At 41.3% G+C, this 19,673-nt stretch overlaps 1 protein-coding gene across 2 annotated transcripts in view; it reads left to right on the top strand.

The window, feature by feature from the left end:
* ranbp10 (RAN binding protein 10) overlaps window positions 1–16,022 on the top strand; it is a 36,899-nt gene extending 20,877 nt beyond the window's left edge. Inside the window, exons 4-15 of one of the 2 annotated variants that reach the window (XM_080027570.1) lie at window positions 3,279–3,446; window positions 3,603–3,625; window positions 4,533–4,717; window positions 5,490–5,602; window positions 6,071–6,179; window positions 7,345–7,493; window positions 7,897–8,107; window positions 9,521–9,660; window positions 9,795–9,946; window positions 10,884–10,995; window positions 11,537–11,678; window positions 12,618–16,022. In XM_080027570.1, the coding sequence (XP_079883696.1) occupies window positions 3,279–3,446; window positions 3,603–3,625; window positions 4,533–4,717; window positions 5,490–5,602; window positions 6,071–6,179; window positions 7,345–7,493; window positions 7,897–8,107; window positions 9,521–9,660; window positions 9,795–9,946; window positions 10,884–10,995; window positions 11,537–11,667 (1,493 nt within the window). In that variant the 3' untranslated portion in view covers window positions 11,668–11,678; window positions 12,618–16,022. Of the gene's footprint in view, window positions 1–3,278; window positions 3,447–3,602; window positions 3,626–4,532; window positions 4,718–5,489; window positions 5,603–6,070; window positions 6,180–7,344; window positions 7,494–7,896; window positions 8,108–9,520; window positions 9,661–9,791; window positions 9,947–10,883; window positions 10,996–11,536; window positions 11,679–12,617 lie in introns of both variants that reach the window. The other variant, XM_080027569.1, reaches the window with a different exon arrangement.
* The last annotated feature ends 3,651 nt before the right edge of the window (window positions 16,023–19,673 follow it).

Here is a 19,673-nt window from a genome sequence, read left to right as displayed (position 1 = left end):
ACACACACACACACACACACACACACACACACACACACTACAATGACATCTGTGAATGGTTCAGCGATCCCTGATGACATAGGAGGAAGCGTAGTAGCCATTTAGCAGCCCGAATAGCCCTAGTATAAAGCCCTCTTTGCCCCTATCGGGGTGGGGGGAGGTGGGGGCACTCCTCCGCTCTGCCCAATCACACTGTGGGACATCCAGCCCCCACTGTCTGGGGCCATTTGACCTGCTTATTGACCAGTCGAGATCTGAATGCTGGCCCAGGTTTGTGGAATGCTGTGGGATACACCAGGGCAAGCTAGTTCAGCAGACTCTAGTCTCACACACACACACACACACACACACGCGCCCTCTCTCTCACATACATACACAAAGATCATTCATTCTCCTCTGTTCTTGATTCACACGTGTCAAATGTCACACAAAGGTTGGAATGGCGTGGAACAGCATAGCGTGGACGGATGTGTTTTCCAAAACCTGCTCGCTCTCACACTAGTTGTGAAAATATTTTTGGTTGCTAGGTTTTTCCACTACAGATGGTCTCTTAGCCCTGGTAGACAGATTACCGTTGATTGCCTTAACTCTGAATGACTGAGTGTGTTTGTGCCAGTGTACATTTTCCCAACACTCTCTTGTACAGTATGTGTGTGTGTGTGTCCTGGACTGACTGATTGCATGTACTTATTTGTGACTGTGCATATACTTTTATGTCTGTCTTCTGCACACACACTGCATATGGCTTGATAACTAGTGCATTCTTGTGTATACAGTATGGCTTGAGAACTTGCGTGTGTGTGTGTGTGTGTGTGTGTGTGTGTGTGTGTGTGTGTCTTAATAGTACAATGTTCTCCACTGCGCTGACCTCTGTGTCTGATCCTGCTGTGGAGGCCTGCCCATTTCATTAGCATGTTGGAGCAGTGAGTCTGGCTTTAGAGGCAATATCCCTGTCAGCAGATTAATCTAATACCTCACCGAGCGCACACACACACACACACACACACACAGAAGTTAACACACACACACAAACAATTGCACAAAAGAACGCACGGAGAGACCGAACAGCATGCACTCAAGTTGAAAGAAAACACACCAATACAGCAAACGACCCTAACACAAAAAACAAGAACACATTTGGCTTAAGTTAATACGTTGCCAACATGTCCACAGATACACGTATACAAGTACGCATCTAATATCTCGCCTCACCCGCGACGACCTACTTTCACTAACCCCGCTTTGCTTTTTGGCAACGGGCAGACGTGCGGGTGATTGAGGAGAGACACCGACAGAGTGGCAGCAAGCTTGAACGCTGTCCGCTTCACGCCCCCCTTTTCTGCTCCGCTGTCTTCAGGAAGAGGAAGTACTACCAAATTGGGTTAGAGCAAAAACCCAAAATTTCGTATTAATTTTTTTTTTTAAGATTCTTTTTTGGGCATTTTTGCTTTATTAGACAGGTTTGGAGAGACAGAGTTGAAATGGGGCAATGAGGAGAGGACATGCAGATAACTGACCCGGGCTCCCCACCCACTGAGCTACGGGCGCCCTAGAGTAAAAACTTTAGCCATTAAGTGCCATGTCATCCAAATAACTCAAGTCAATGTGGGATGTAAGCAAATATAGTCTCCAAATCGCTGTAGAGGTAATCATGCTGTGGGCATCCGATTCATGCCATGTTGTCAGCTTTTTGTTACGCTGAAATGGCAGTTGTGTGATCTTTGTCCAGACTTGTGTGTTCTAGACACCCCACGATTGATGTAGATTCACTCAACCCCAAGTGACAGAGAACCATCTTGGTTTTCTTTGGTAGAGATGTTACATGTTACATTCAAAGACAAATCATCATTCTCTAAAATGCTGTCCCCTGAGGTTGTATTCTAGCTTTGAGAACTGCACATGGAATCTGTCTGGGGTCAGACCAATTTCGATGTCTCTTTGATAGGCAGAATACTGGACACCTGTACAGATTGCTTATTGCCTCTTTACGAAGTGGTGTGTGTAATGTGGTTGTAAATATACATAAAGAGATGAATGGTTATTTGAGGTCAAATTACGCACTGGCTTTACTGCCAAGTGAGTCTTAGGGGTTCAATGGACGTATAAATGTATACTTCAATTACATGGCAAAGCATTATTTATACTGGTCTGTATTGTCCTAATCATTTCCTAAACAACCATGAGTAGTGTCATGTTGTTACCCTGTGGATGGAGTCTTCACAATATAGTTAAATGGAACTGTATTTTTGGAACACTCTCAACGCTGCACAAGAAAATCTGAAGCTAGAGCCAGGAGATCATTAGCTAAGCTTAGCTTAGCATAAAGACGGCCTCCCAGCAATTCTAAAGCTCACTGTTAGGCAGGCTGTATCTAGTGTGCTTGCTTTTGTTTGCGTGTGTGTGTGTGTTAGTACAAAATCCAATCTGTAATAAAACTAACTATTGGTGGTTTTAATGAAGGTCACAAACTATTTCATGGCCAGACCAAATACTAACTGGAAGTAAAAAAAAAAAAAATTTGTTTATCTCTTTTTGTTAAATTGAAGTAATTAATGTAGTTACCCATATACTTGAACATCATTAGACCGGCATGTAGAAGCCAACATTTTTGACGAGGGGTCACAAATCTCCTGCTCCATTTAAAGCATATGTTTGTGTGACTCACTGCTTAAGGTTACAGTAGCGATTAACTGGAAAGAGCTAACTGTAATTTAAACATTGACTTTAGGCGTTGTTGTGTTTTGTTTTCACGGGAGACATTTTGACATTTCCCAGTAGGAAACACATGGGTGTCACCGAAAAGAATGGGGTTGTACAAAAATACATACTGTAACAGACACACAAGTAAAGCTGTTCCTGTTGTCAGTGACTCACCAGTTTCTGTACATGGATGAGATCCACCTGCTGGTCACCGTCAATACTGCGCTGTGTGTGTGTGTGTACTGTGTGTGTGTACTGTGTGTGTGTGAGGATTTTCACAAGACGCTCTGTAGGCAGTAGTAGTCAGATAGGAAAATCTGTGCATGGGAGGTCAATGACTAACTGTCTCCTCTCCTTCAGTGTTAAAAGTGACTTTTTAGCAAGTCATTTTACCTCAGATTCTCCTGTGTATCCAGACCACTGTTTATCCTTGCGCATCACCCACATAGTGATAGTGATAGTGATGTGCACACTGTCAAACTGAATGGGAAGCAGGCCCCCGTTGCCGTGCATATTTTTCCATAAGGGGCCCAAGTATAACATAACAAAACTAATCCTAATCCCTGTGCTATTTTTAGGATGGGACAAGCACTCATACGGTTACCACGGGGATGACGGCCACTCTTTCTGCTCCTCCGGGACGGGTCAACCCTACGGCCCGACATTCACCACGGGCGACGTCATAGGCTGCTGCGTCAACCTCATCAACAACACTTGTTTTTACACCAAAAATGGCATTAGTTTAGGTGGGTGTGTGCATGTATTGTATTTGTATATGTATTTGTTAGAATTGTTTGATGCTTTTAAGTGATTGTTTAATTCTTTATTGCTTAATTCATAGCTTGAAGTAGTCATGGAAACTCTGCTTTAACTTGACCTGTTTGTCTATTTACCCCCTTTAGGTGTAGCCTTCACAGACCTCCCTGTAAGTATCATTATATGGGCGTCACAAAATTATGATTTTTTATTTAATTGTTATTGTATAAAACTATATATTAATGAAATGACAATTTATTTGTTTGGTGTACTTGGCATCAGGTTTTCACTCACCTAAAAGATGTACAATGCGAGCTAATATTGTGATACCAAACCATTCCTGTAACTATGTAATGGCATGTAACTGGACATATCTAGCTGCAGCTTATTGCGGTTGTTGGGTTGGAAACTGACCTTTTTTTTTGGTCCAGTGGCCACAGTGGCTGGAACATTCCCCTTAAAACAAAAAGAGCAGCCACTTTAAGGGTTTTACCAGCCAAATGCCTTTTTAAGAATAGAACAGGAAGTCTCAATCGCAGTTGGCCGCTGCTGGCCACGGAGCAGATTGAGTTACCAACCACTCTCAAAACCTAAAGCACCATTCAAGCGGGAGACTGTGTTTATTTCATACCCTGTCGGTGGCCTTTGCATTTACCAAAAGATCAAAGTCCAACTGAAACCTATAATCCAATGACAATCTCACAGTGAGTGCTGTCGGCGAGCCTGTTTATCCAACAGGCCGTCACCTGAGGCTTTCAATAACCAACACTTTCACTAAGTGCTTATACGTATGCATGTCCAGTAGATTTTTACAAATCTGGATGTTCCTAGAATAATATGTTGTTATAATGGGGCGACCGGGGGACTGACTGCGCTCTTTAGTGTCCCAGTTTGACAAGCTGGACATATGAGATAAACAAGCCAACTTCCCCCTTATACTAATAACCAGCATGCATCTTTTACAGTATTAAGATGATGCCAATTTAATGCCACTTGATTCTGTATTCACTTATTAAATACGTAAAAATACGTGTTTTTAACCTGATTTTATTGTTGGTTGTCTTACCGTGTACCAGCCCAACCTGTACCCCACTGTGGGCCTGCAAACCCCGGGCGAGATCGTAGACGCTAACTTTGGCCAGCAGCCGTTTGTCTTCGACATCGAGGACTACATGAGCGAATGGAGGGCTAAGATCCACGGCATGATCGCCCGCTTCCCCATAGGAGAGAGGCTGGGGGAGTGGCAGGCCGTACTGCAGAAGTAAGATCCAAGTACCCCCCCCCCCCCCACACCCCTGCACCCACACACACACGGTGCCTATTAACAACAATGTGAAAATATACAATGACTTCCTTCTTGTTTTTGTCTTGTCCGTGCTGTCTTAAATGTGAACACTTAAGTTGTCATGTCCCCCACCTAATGTCATGTCTTTCACCTGTCTTGTCCTGTATTGCATCACTTAAATTAAAAAAATTAAAACATATGTATTTTTTTTAATCCTTTAACTAATATGCAGCAAAACCTGACAGTGTGGCATAAGAACATTCACACACCTTGTTGCAACAACAATGTGTTTGAGTGGCATATACAGCATCTTATTTCTGTGTGACACAGAGCTTCACTGATGTCTGAAAACTATATATATATAATAATATAATAATTTAAGTATTATGACCTCACTAACATGAACACACACTTTAGATTCAGTCCTAACACTACAGGACTAAAATCTGTATCACTCCGCGCCTGAACAAATTCCCTAACAAATTGTTTGAGTAACATGTTCTAATCTAGAAACTACAACGCCCAGATGTTTAAACAAACTGTTGAGTATTTTCTAAAAACTAAACCCCATTTGTGTGAACGGTTTAAAAAGATGTATGTCCTCTTTAAGAAGCAATGGGCTTGGATCTCGAGAGCCACCGATAGTAGGTTTTAGGAAGTCAGAGTAACTATCCAACTTGTTGTGGTTCTTTGGTGTGGGTTGGCTGACTGTAGTTCCAATCAACCCCTTTTTATGTTTTGTCTCCAGTATGGTGTCCAGCTACCTGGTGCATCATGGGTACTGTGCCACCGCAACCGCCTTCGCCAGAGCCACAGAGACCCTGATACAAGAGGACCAGTCATCTATAAAGAACAGACAGAGTGAGTGAAGGACACACATTCACACACATTCTGTCATATTTTTCATTTGTCTTCTTGCAAATGTAACATTGAAAGAATACTTCCTGAGCTTGCTGTTCAAGGCCATCTCCTAAACAAGCAGAGATGTTGTTGACGCTTTGCAATACTTCCACTAATCACTTTGACATTGGACCGATGGACTCCGTGCACTAATGCTATAAGTTTCAAAAGCAAACCTTGTGTTACCATCAAATAATACGTCGCTTTCATCTTAATTCAATATTAAATATGTATGTCATTAATAAGTATCCCATTATTATTTTGAAACAAAAGATGTCCATTTTAGACTGTGGCTCTTGTTTGGCTCTGACGACCCCTCTGTGGCCTCTTATGAATAATGCACTGGCCTCTATCAAATGTTTGCTGTGAAAGCATGGTTCCTCTTGATCGATATACTGTAAATAGCACCGTCTAACGTTTGCCTTATAGGAATACAGAAGCTGGTGCTGGCAGGACGTGTGGGCGAAGCCATAGAAGCTACTCAGCAGCTTTACCCCGGCCTGTTAGAACACAACCCCAACCTACTATTCATGTTGAAGTGAGTACATACCTACCTATACTACTATAAAGCTGGGAACACACCGCACTGGCCGCGCGGCGAGATTACATACAAAGTCAATGTACTAGCGCGTGGCCGCGCGTCCACCCAATAATCGGCGTCCAGCGGCCAGCGGCGGGGGCTTGCGCGGCGCGTGGCCGCGCCTCATGAGAGGCGCGTGAATCGGGAGCGCGGCCATTAGCGGCGCATAGAAATTGTGTCATCGAAGGAGCGTGAATCGAAGGCTTGTGCGGCGAGCACAGCGCCGCAGAAAAAGATGAAATTTTTCATCTTTTTCTGCAGCGCCGCCGGGCACCGCGCCTCCACAGCCAATCAGCGTTGAGATTGCCCGGTGGCGGTGGTCTGCAAGACGAGGTGGGCGTGTGGAGTGAGGACATCGGGCTTCCAATACATTCTGCAAATATGTGTAGGCTATTTTGCATCTGTTTAGCTGTTGGTTGTACTTTAGCCAAGGTAGCGCCGGTTAGCATAGTGAAACTCACCAAGCTGTGTGCTGTTCCTGAGGATAATATACCCAAACTTGACGGCGGTGTCCGTGTGGAATTCCAATATAGTGCAGCGAAGAACCGGTGTTGTCCTCCGTCAGCCGGCACACTTTCACTTTCAGGTAGGCTGATGTTTGCCTTTATTTTAGCCGCTGAGCACACACTGCTGTTGTTATTGTGTTTAGATATGTTGCTGAATTGCTGTTAATGTGTGTGTATTTGCGATCGGGGTGCGTCTTCATGCTGTTTTAATGTTATTTGTGACATGACTGCCGCTGGTTACACAGTGAACCTACATCTGTATTTTTTGGCACAGCTGGACCATGCTGTTGTTGTTGTTGCACCGTAAGTGTGACGGGTCTGATCTCGGCGTCGGCGTCAGGAATATATGGCCCAATATGATCAAGCGGCGAGCCTCCTGCTGTCACGCGGCCAACCGCTGCCTACGATGAGGCTGCGGTTGGCCGCGGCGGCGACTGCGGTGAACATGGCCCAATATGACCAAGCGGCGAACCTCCTGCATTCACGCGGCCAACCGCCGCAGGCGGCCAATGCGGTGTGTTCCCAGCTTAAGGTTATAGAAATGGGGTCAATTTCATGGAAAAGTCGTGGATTTGACAATGAATGAGTGTTAATGTGTGTGGGAACCCTGTTTTCAGGTGTCGTCAGTTTGTGGAGATGGTGAACGGCACAGACAGTGAGGTCTGCTGCTTGACCATTCGCTCGCCCAAGTCCCAGGACAGTTACCCCGGCTCACCCAGCCTCAGCCCCCGCCACGGAGCCAGCAACACACACCTGCACAGTGGAGGTACGCAATAGGGGGGGGGACCCTGAATAGTCCACTATTTGAATTGCGATCTCACATTCTCATAGTCTTAGCGTGATATAAATATCAGCCTATTATTAATAATAATGTAAATAGAACTTTTTAAAATAATTTGTGAGCTTTAAATCAATCTCAAGAGGACAAACTGGGCGTGAATGAGAATATAGTTCAACGAGCAGAAAGAGAACATGATTGGAGGATTGTCAACTACAGGCAAGATCGGACCAATCAGATTCGACTATGTTAATTCTTAGTCGGGGACGACCCTCAATACACACAAGCTCATCTCTTGTAGTGTTGTATGACACTTCCACTCCCATGAATTTTCCCCAGTTATTGTACAAGATGTGACAAGTGTCTTGGTTTTCATCCACTTACTCCCCAGGAGCAGACAGCCCCACCTGCAGTAACGGGGTGACTCCCCCCAACAAGTCAAAGAGCCACGGTGCTGCTGGCAGCCTCAAATACCCCAGTGTGTCCTCCTCTGCATCCTCCTCCACTTCCTCTTCCCCTTCCTCTGTCAACTACTCAGAGTCCAACTCCTCAGACTCCACCAAGAGCCAGCCACACAGCGCCAACAGCACCCAGGAAACCAGGTAGCAAGAGCAGACAAGACAAGGTTTTACTGTGTTTTTACTGTGTCATATTGTTGTTGTCTACTGGTTAAGCAAAATGTAGCACAATGCCCAAGACAAATTTCCTTAACAGGACAATAAAGTTTACCCTGACCCTGACCCTGACAAGACATGTTGTCTCTGTTGCAAAGGGGGGTAAGGTTTTGTTAAGGGTATCAGATGCAGCAGATACCCACATTGTATGGTGAAAGCACGGACACATTATTCTGCAGTTATGCCACACTGGGATACTTTATCATCAATAAATCATTTCAGCTGTCATTTTAAAGATATTCAAATATATCGCCGCAGGCAAATAAAAAAACAAACAAGAACATTGGCAGCCTCAACGACACCTTGATACACTTCACACTGTGCTACTGGAATATTTATACAGAGAGTCAGTTTGATTGCCCAATGTGAAAACAAACAGGAGCCATTTTATTTCTATTAGATGATCTGATCCCTGCAAAGTTGACTTTAGATGCAGCCCTATGCTGAGGAAGTGCATCTTCTATTCTGTTAAAGGTCTTTAAAAAAACCTATTGACTCAAATGACTAACTATGAGTGACACAGTAGGCAGACTATGTTGTTTTCTAAGGTTGGCACTGGAGCCACTGTGGATCAATTCAAATCTGACTCTTCATCAGTAGTGACCAAGGAGGTTTTATTCTGCACTTTACCTTTAATGAATCTAACTCCGTCATGAATGGCTGATGTTGTAGAAAAATATTTAAGATTTGAAACCTAGTTTTCAGGGTGTATTATTAATTGGAAATGAAAAACAAAAAGATTACTGCTGCTACAATTTATTTTGCTGTGATCCTCCATTGGCTTTTAGCAGAGTTACATCCTAATTCAGCACTGACTCCCTGTAGTTAAAGTTATTGTGACGTGCTGCCTGGGATGCAGTTTTACAAGGCTGTAGTAGACCGTAATGAGGAAAATTGAATGCGTGCAACTTAAATTAAATGAGTAAGTTAGTGGTTTAAATAAAAGGCTAAATACTGGGGATGTGGATGAAACCAGGCTGTTTGTCCTAAATGATTGTGTTTCTGCTTCAATGGATCACTGTTGTAAAAGGGCGTGTAGTGATGTCATCAGGTCTCCAGGATTCAGCAATGGTATTATTATAGTTACAAGTAGTTGTTGTTCAGTGTTAATGTAAGTCATGGTTTGCTGTTCTGTCTGTCCAGTTCAAATGAGCTGATTAGGTAACTGGGCCAGTGACTTAAAAATACCTGTCAAAATAGAGTATAGTTTGTTTACATTATGTTCATTATTTTATAAACTTTCATCATTTGAGTTTAACTCACCGTATGCTATTCTCGTGTGTGTGTGTGTGTGTGTGTGTGTGTGTGTGTGTGCCTGTGTGTGTTTGTGTGTGTGTGTAGTGACAGTGAGATGGAGATCGAAGCAGAGCACTATACCAACGGAGTTACCGAGGGCTCCTCAGCACGGATCATGAATGGCACATACAAACACGAAGAGATCCTTCAGCCAGATGACAACAGCATTGGCAATGGGGTCACAGGTACACACACACACACACAAACAAACACAGAGCTCTCAACTCTATATGCTCCTGTCATTCATATTTTCTTCTGTTCTTGGTTCTTAAATTGACGGTGTGTGTGTGTGTGTGTGTGTGTGTGTGTGTGTCAGCAGCGGATGAGGCTTGCAGTAATGGCCGACAGCTTTGCGGTGGGAACCAGGCAGCCACAGAGAGGATGATCCAGTTTGGCCGGGAGCTGCAGGGCCTCAATGAACAGCTGTGCCGCGAGTATGGCAAGAATGCCACACACAAGAAGATGTTACAGGTATGTGTGTGTACACAGTTCTTGCCTTGGTATAACAGCTGTGCTACGACAGGTTAAAGGGAGGTCAGGACCGTGGCCGAAGAGATTCCTCCTGTTGGCGACAGTGAAAAATCCTGGTCCCAGCATTCTGCAGGAATTTGAGCGATGTTCGATTTAGGATGTGCTCCATTAAAGCAGATGGTGTCCTAACTGTCTTACAAACACTGGCTCGGTTCTGTGGTGCAAAGGAGAAGGCTCAAATGACTTTGTACTGCAGACTGAGCCCTCTGATTCATAAGCAGGCCCTCTGAGAACAATACGGACTCTGGAAAACAATCCAAACTGCACAAGAATGATAAAGGTTCTGCCAAAGGGGGGGCTGTCTGTCACATGTGTTGTGTTGGACTCAGGCAGTTTCCTAAATATCATAATGTTGTACTTATTGCTTTATATATATATATAAAAAAAAGCCCCAGCAGAAATGGGCACCTTTCCAAGAAACACTATTATTCTGAAATAGGCTACAATTTTACTGTTTCCTTTTGCTGTTAGATTTTAACCACCAGGGGTCAGACTGAGTCCAAGCCAAGAGACAGAAACATGCTTTACTGTCAGCCTATTATGTTGTTAACCCACTTACACATCCAGCAGACACATAAACACAAAATTGACAGATTTTGTTGTTCGTTCGTTGTACTCACCCAGGACAAAAATCTTCCGATAGCTAAGGTGCTAATTTTTTTTATCAAGCTGTTGATGGTTGCTTCACTAAGCCCTCAGAAACAGGATAGGTGCATTGAGGGCCAAATGACTCATCATAAGGCCGACCTCGAGAACTTCAGAATGTTTGCTCCACACAGTTGTATCCATATAAGCCCTTATGACTGTGTGTGTGTGTGTGTGTGTGTGTGTGTGTGTGTGTGTGTGTGTGTGTGTGTGTGTGTGTGTGTGTGTGTAGGATGCATTCAGTCTGCTAGCATACTCAGACCCCTGGACCTGCCCCGTGGGCCAGCAGTTAGACCCTACGCAGAGAGAATCCCTCTGCTCCGCACTCAACAGCGCCATACTGGGTAAAGAGCATGCACACACACACACACACACACACACACACACACACACACACACACACTCTACTTGTCTAACACTGATGTTAGAAAACTACAACTTCCACTTTTATCTTTTATATTTGGTATGTCCACCTTGTGCAGCAATAACAGCAGCACATCTCTCTGGAATATTTCCTGAGAACTTCAACACCAATGTTATCTTTTAAAGTTGTGTGTGTTTACTCTCTTTTTAAAAATCCAAAAATAAAGTATTTAAAACGAAAAAAAAGTAAATTTGCCACCTGATATTATCTTGCCTATTTAAATTATTGTCCATCAATTTGCACTGTCCTTATTTTAAATAAATAAATCTCAGATAGATAGATAGATAGATAGATAGATAGATAGATAGATAGATAGATAGATAGATAGATAGATATAGATTGATAGATACTAAGCCATTAGTGCACGCATTTAGAGCAATGATCTGCTGTATGAGAACTCCACAAGCAAACGGCTTCCTCTGAAGTGACTGTGTTTTTTCTTTGTATTTTTTCTGCTCTAGAGTCCCAAAATCTGCCCAAGCAGCCGCCGCTGATGTTAGCGCTGGGCCAGGCCACAGAGTGTGTTCAGCTCATGGCCAGAGTTCGCTCTGGTTCCTGCTCCTTCGCCAGAGTAGACAACTTTTTGCACTAGCCCAGGTCCTGGTGAGTTCGCTTATTATGACTCAAATCCAGTGTCTGACAGTTTAATCACAACTTAAAAATTCACAATCATGTGTTTTTTAAACTGCAGGCGACCATAGCAGCAATACTGATGCTTTCACAAAATGGTGGTTGTTCTCTTAATTCTGACTATGGTTCATGTCAACATGGTGTTTGCCATGTTTGGATTCTGAAAGGTAGACATCTGCATTACAACATTATTTCAAGGCCTCATAAGCCTCCAAAAGCTCTTCAGATAAACCAAGATTTAACATAAGTCATTTTCAGCTCCCATGGATTAGCTTTAATAGCCAATTGCATAGGTGGTTACTGATAGCTTGTCAGCTAACCAAAATAGCTTTTAATCTGCAATATAACAATAAACACTTTCTTTGTAAGGGTAGTTATTGCTGTTTCTTTCTGTATGGTGACCCTTTAGTTGAAGACCAAAGAAACACCATCTCAGTAATATGTTGTGTCAATCCTGATAATAGTCAGCTGGAAGAAGCCATTGCACTTTGTGTCAATCAATTTTTGTTTTAACTGGACCATAGCTTAACCAGATCTCTCATGTTATACCACTTATGAAGCATCTGTTCACAGTGAGGCACAGCTTTGCACACGAAAACATACTATTGTGCAGCTAGCTTGGTTAGCCCTAGAAATAGATCCCTATAACCACATCAGTTAATCCAGAGGGAAAATGTCCATGTTGACTTGACATGTCAGCTTGAGAGACAACTAAGCGTTTGATAAGATTTATGTAGTGTAAGATTATTTCTAAATGTTTTGCCTAGTGGTCGCGGGTGCAAAGTTAGCATTAGCCATAGTCAGAACGGCCACATTATACAGTTAAATTATGATGCTTACTGATAATATATATATATACACATACATAACAACATTATTACCTTGCTTAGACGATTACTCATCTCTCCACAGGTTAATGTTAAGTAGCACTGAGAGAAGGCATGTCCAGCAGATAGTTGTCATGGCGACGGAGGAAAAGAGCATGTGTGTGATTGGTGTGTTTGGCTGTCCGTCAGACCCAGCCAGCAGCAGCAGCAGCAGCAGCAGCCGAGGAGCGGGAGAGAAGAAGAAGAAAGCTTACCTTTTTTTAATTTAGTATTATCAAATACAGAGATGTGTGACACTATTTAAAAATAATTAATTATTATTCTGTTTATCTAGCCATTTTTATAGTTCTTTTTTTGTCAAGTTTGTTGTGCCCATCCTGGACAAAAGAAGTTGTACCTCCCCTTTTTTTTTCTTCTTCTTCTTCTTTTGTTTTAATGGGTGGATTTTGATTCCCTGCGATCAGTATTTTAACCACATTGTTGTTTTTCACCATATCATATGTACCAAAATACCCTCATCTGATTACCACGGTGCCCCGCCCCCTGACAACTGCATGTCACTTTCACAAAGCCTGAGGATTATTCACATCATGTAAGAAACAGAAGGCAGATGTTCTCTGAGCCCTTCATCCCCATAAAATATAATATAGAACTTATGTAGGAGAAAAGTGAAAAGTTTCAAATTTGATCTATAGTAATAGGCGGGTAGCCAAAGAACATGACACATGCTAAAAAAAAACATCACCTGTGTAAGAAAACATAATTGAAAGGCCTCTATGGTGACGAACACTGCCGTTAACAAGAGGGAGGGCTTTAGTGATGGAATATTCCAGGGTGTTGGAGGCTTAATTTAACTGCAATGACTAGGCTTACAGGATTGACAAATCAATGAGAAGGGTTGCAGGGTGTTGAGCTCAGCCCTATAGCTGCAACTACAACAGCTGCTCTTGGGACTCAAGCTAACACTATTATCATGGTCACTTTGGTGTCGGCTTCGCGAAAATTCTGAATCAAAAGGAAGACTAACAAGCAACAGTGTGTGTGTTTGTATTTCTAAAAGTCAAGTTACCCCTTAGGATTTCATTACTGCAGTCTATTTTTTTTTATACTTGGCCCACAGCCTGGGCATGTGTCTGTCGCAATTACTTTGTGATGATTAAATCACAGGCTTTCCTTCAATTTGACGATTTGATTTGAAAGCACTCAAAGGTTGTGAACAAAAGTTGAACATGTTGGAATAAGGCTTATTTTTTTTCTTTTCGGACACCACCATCTCTCCTACATTCAGAAATGTGACTTGGCGATGTCCCCGCTTATTATCAGACAGGAGGACATAGTCTATTTATACTGTAGGGTAGGCTATGACCCAAAACCACACCTTTGTACCAGAGTGTTTCCCAGAGTGTACAGTAACAATAACTAGGTCCAGAGAACAAACAAAAAAAAACTACCCATTACTACCCCCAGCTCTCAGCAGCATTGAATCCCAGCTGCAACATCGTTTGTGAACCCTTCAGTCCCCGCTGTCAGCCACTTTGTATGGAGCCCCAAAGTGTTCAATATAAAGTCAATACGGAAGACGTTTCGAAATGAATTATTACACGAATGAATGATTTAATCAGTCAAATACATAATAGAACCAGTACATTGTGATGTACTGGTCTATTCAAAATGCCCTCTTTAAAAAGGGCTTTTATTTTGTGATTGCAGTTGACCCAGCGATGCTTTTCCTTCAAATAGTTATCGCCACTGCCCGTCCCTTTACATTTGAACCTATCACGTTGGCAGCTTCTCTTGACAGGCTCAACAACTGCTACCATTGGCTAGTAGCTAGCTGACCCGCCAGTAGCAGCAAACCTTCTAGCCTTTTTGTCATTTTGAATCAACCAATCAGTTTTTGCAGCTCATGAAGACGCTGCGCAGTAACTAAGCTAGCAAGGCTACATATGCTACCCAGCTAGTTGCTAATTAGCTAGGCTGGCCTGTTGTCTTGGATATTTTACTCGGCATCAAAGTGAAGAGCCAGCATTAACGGCAGCAGCTAACATTAGCCGGGTCATTCAAAGTTACTTCAATAGTGTTATGATTCCAACAATGTTTTTCAGAGAAAGACACAACTCCCTTTTTTTCTTTGCTGTAGTTACCTAGCTGGTAAACTTTGAGTCTAGTTAACTGCCAGCCAGCTAAATAAAGTTGGGCTTTGATCATTTATTACAATTTTTCTTTTATACATTGCACTCAGTTCATAACATTATTTTCTTCATAATGACTTTCGTTATTTAATATTGGACATGTTTGGTTCCCCTTTAAGAAGACCAATTGTTATTTTGACACATGACATTTTTATTATTTTGAATTACTCACTTCAGTGATTAAGCAGTCGGGGGTTTTTTTTTTTTAGGAGGGGCGAGTTGTGATCATCGTCATCTGCTTTCTGTCTCTGTATTTAACCAGATGATTGTTAAAGGGCAACATTTTAAATCTGACCCAAATGTTTTCCATTTCCATACGCATCAGTAATTTGGCTTTTGATAACAAACTTTTTCATCCGTCCCATAAGTTTATCTGAAACATTTGAATCCTTTATGTTCTTTACACCAGACTTTATATTTTACCAAATAGCAATGACTGAATGTTGTCTGACCAGTGGCAGGCTGTCACTCTAATGGCTTTTGGATCCCACCCTGAAGTGTAAAATATTACCATTTATAAGAGCATTTTAAGTTTATGGTAGAGGATTATGGAATAATATAATACTGGAGATGTGTGTGTATGCAATGTGGGCTTCACTACAGGGTATGCGGTCAAACTTTTTACCAAGCTGTTTTTTTTTAATATATATATATATACAGACCACCTGCTATAATAGGAACAATTCTAATAACCACACGTGCAGTTCACATCTGCTTCTACAGCTGTAAAGGACTTCTGTTACACACACAAACATGAAAGAACAACCTCTGTTGCATACCTGTAGGGAGCGAGTCTCCTTGCTGTCCTTAGTGTTTGAGCCCTGGGCTGCGTCTCAGTGCTGTTACCACACACCCTCCCTCTAATCCCTGCATAGACATAGCCGCTGATGTGAGCACTGATGGTTTAGGAGGAAAGGAGGGATGTGAACAGTTTTGGAAATATAGAGGCAGACATGGCCTCTGAAGTCACACGGACTTCTTCTGGAGAGGACGGAGAAATGCCATCTAGGCATTGCAGACAAGCTGTGCACAATTGACTTGTATCATCATTTTAATTTCATATTTAGAATTTTTGAGTTTTAGCGACAACAAAAAAAAAACTTAAAATAATTTAAAAAAAAAGAATTGTGAATTGAGTTACCCTCTACTTAGCATGACCTTTAAAACCTTTAAAACAATATAAAAAAAAAGGAAAAATGATAATTGAAAAAAAAGACCTATGTATTGGAAACATGTTTAAAAAAAGAAATATTGTATTCTGTTTAATTTTGACAGAATTATTTTTATTAAAATACATCCATAAGCATACGATTGATCTCCTGTTTTTATTTGGTGTGTTCTCTATTTATGTAACCATCTTTCTAGTCTAAGTCTGTGCAAGCAAATTGGAAAACGTGTTCATCTTGGACTTTTCCTTGAAACTATTCAAACAGCAAACGAGACATCAGTACAAAGAATGCTATTTTTATATAGTTTTTCTTAATGCCTTTGTCATGGGTACGCTCACCCAGGAACTACAGCTGGCAAAGTATGTTGGTAGTTCATCAACATGTATGATAGAAGTTTTTCTACCTGAATGTTTTGAAAAAAAAAAAATAATAAAGCTGGGACCTGTTATATCTGTAGGACTGGTATGGGTATGGCTTACAGCAAGTCATAACAGCAAAATCCAGGTCAGTATGTACTTGATAAGGCATGGGCCTTTGTTGACCCGCAACTGTAGATATATCCTTAGCTAAAGTTTTAATTTTATTTTCAGCAATGTTTTGCTGTTCTATTTCAACATATTTTGTCATTGCACAGTTCAACCTTTTTCAAAAATACATATTATGTCAGCAATCCAGTTTTGTCTCAGCTTTCTCAACATCCTGATTCTTTGAACTCTGGGTGTAGTGAGCATAATTTTGTCAGTTTTTTTTTTTAAACTAACATCCGCCAATGTATGAAAGGGGAAAGAATGGTTTCTCATACAATGCACCTAACCACTGGAATTAACTGCAAACCAAAATCAAGTTAATCACCCATTGCTCTGAGGATTTTTTTTATATGTAGATACAAAGACGGCAGTTGATAAAGCCTACTGTAGTGTATTTATATATTAATTAATCTGTGGTTCTGTTAAACACCGGGATGACTGTGTGTGAACGAATTGAACCTGGAACCCTGTAAAGCGCTTTGAGTCACAGAGAAATAAAGCGCTATATAAATCCAATCAATTATTATTAATTATTGTTATTGACACACGACCAATGTGTACAGCCTCATAAATAAAAACAGTTAGTCATTTTTGGCACACGGTGTGTAAACTTACGAAATGAATTGCCACGATAGCTTTGTCAGAAAGCCATGACATGCTACTTTCTTCGGGATACTTTTAGCTACAGGCTCCATTTGAACTTTAAATATGTCACAAGTCCTGCAGCTATTACAATCTCATTCAACTTTTTGATAACGTTAATACTTTGTCCAATATCACAGTTTTAGTTTGATGCTTTTTCCCAGCCTTTTTTGGATCGCAAAACTCAGTTAAAGGATTGAAAAAGCTCAAACTAAAACTGCATTTCAAAGCGGAAGACGTTAAGGAGGATTTGAAGGCTGCTACCTGTTGTTTCATTGTTAAAACTTTCTTTAAAAAGCCAACATGTTATTTTGTTATAGGCCAGTGGCCACTAAATACATATAAATATAGGCCTATAAGGCAACATACACAATAAAGTGCTTCTGAATTATATTGAGGCCTATAACAATAAATTATGGAGCTGGGGAACGTTAAAGGTGAAAGTGTCAAATTGCTCTTTATTCATACAGTGATCACTTACATAATGTGCACGTTTCATAAAGCTGATCTCAGTCAGCTGCTCTGCATGTAATCGGCAAATACACTTATTGGAGGATCCCGGAATTTTTATCCAATCACAAGAGAGAACGCTACAAACCGACACCTGTCTCACTCATGGTCTCACTGCCGGTGCACGCCTACAATGGCGGAGCAGGTAAAAATCCTTTTGATGGTTTTTATCATGTTTTATCACACTTATGGATCTGAGATGATGCTAGATAACTCGCTGCTTGAAGACCGCAGTGCATTAATGTGGTGACGTAGGGACGAGCGAGGGGACTGCTGACTGCAGTAACTGACAGGAAGTTAGCTAACAGAACCATTCCGCTTATAGCACCTTTAATCAGTTGCGTCCAAAAGAGTCGCACTTGAGTATAATACTGTACAGCGTAATGTATTGTCATGGTCATTAAAAAGGTATTTGTGTTTACTTGTGGCCATAAGAGTTCAGTCACTATGTGGGGGAAAAAAATAGGTAGCCTATAATAACTTTGCTGGTATACAAACAGCAGATATCTTGTTTTATGATTCCATCAAAGTCACAGTGTGTATAGCAGCTCAGCATGTATTCTTCCCTGAGTATGTTGTCTTTCTGTTTTACTGCAGTTGGACAGCAGAGGGCAGACGGAGGTTAGGGGATACTTCAACACTGCACAGCTGCAACCATCCCCCCTCCCCCCCCTCAATTCAAGTTACATATTTTATTAAGATAATAAATAAACATACATGAGTATATTGGGCATCTGAGCAGCTGCTTCCTGTTTTTCTGAATTTACACGACATTACCTCAAGGTGTAATTCATATCCCTCTGATAAAAACAAATGAAAATCTTTCATCAAAAGTTTGATCGAGAGGGAACAAGACATTATTAAGTCCTAAGCCGGTAAGTAAGCAGGTATAGGCCTACAGTTTGGATGTAAGTCTTGACTAGTTGAAGAAATATACAGTATTGATTGTAATAAACTTTGCCAGAGGTTGAGTTGCGCTGAACACACATTTCTTCTGGGAGAGATGTACGTAGCACACAGAGATTGAAAGCAAATACAGACGCCCTCTGTAGAAAATCAGCAGGACTATACCCAGCAATAAAAGTTGACCAATGATCATCTGATGATATAGCATTAGACTGTCACCTCACTCACTGCACCTTTTTGGATGTGTTTATCTCTGAAATTATACCTGTTTCATTGAACTGTATCTTTAATTGGATTAGGGGTTAAAACAACTCTACAGTACATCAGCTCTGAAGAATCACAGAGCATGTGAAATAACAGCTGAGATCAAATAAGGCGAGAGTGGAACGCCGCCATAAAATGAGCCTACTCAATTAACACATCTATTTGACCACTGGTTCTCTGAGTGCCATTGTAATGAAATGAAACTTTAAACTTGACTCAGCAGGTTTAAACACTAAAGCATTTGAATCAAACACCTTCTAGTGTTAGTTCATTTTGGAAAGTTCGCTAACCTGTCAATATCCCTGTATATATATAGGCTATATACTGTATATAGGTCTATCTATCTATCTATCTATCTATCTATCTATCTATCTATCTATCTATCTATCTATCTATCTATCTATCTATCTATCTATCTATCTATCTATCTATCTATCTATCTATCTATCTATCTATCTATCTATCTATCTATCTATCTATCTATCTATCTATAGTATATGACCAATCTTGAGGCCTGTGATCACATCTTTGTTCATGAAAATTGGGGGAAATGCAAAATTGTTCTGTATGTGTTCAGACATTCATTTTGTGAAACAGGAAACAAACACAACAGGAGGGTTAAAAAGATATCTATTTAAACCCAAACCACAATTTGATCCAAAAACTGGATCTTTCTACAATCCCGACCTGTTTTTTTAATGGATAAACCTAGGCACACCTTAACCTTAACGTTGTCACAAGGGCTACAGATGAGAATTCTATATGTGCTACTGGAGGGTATGGAATCATTTGCTGTTTCATTTGGAGGACTTGTTGATTTGGTGTCACTGCTTTTAAAGCATGTGACGAAATCTGGATTTTAGCAGTACGCTCAATAAGGTGCCTTATTGTATTTGTGTTCAAATATATACATCTACTATATGTAGCAACT

The sequence above is a fragment of the Ammodytes marinus genome, assembly GCF_949987685.1.
Source record: "Ammodytes marinus genome assembly, chromosome: 5".
Lineage (NCBI taxonomy): Eukaryota > Metazoa > Chordata > Actinopteri > Uranoscopiformes > Ammodytidae > Ammodytes > Ammodytes marinus.
This window is presented reverse-complemented; position numbering and strand designations above follow the sequence as displayed.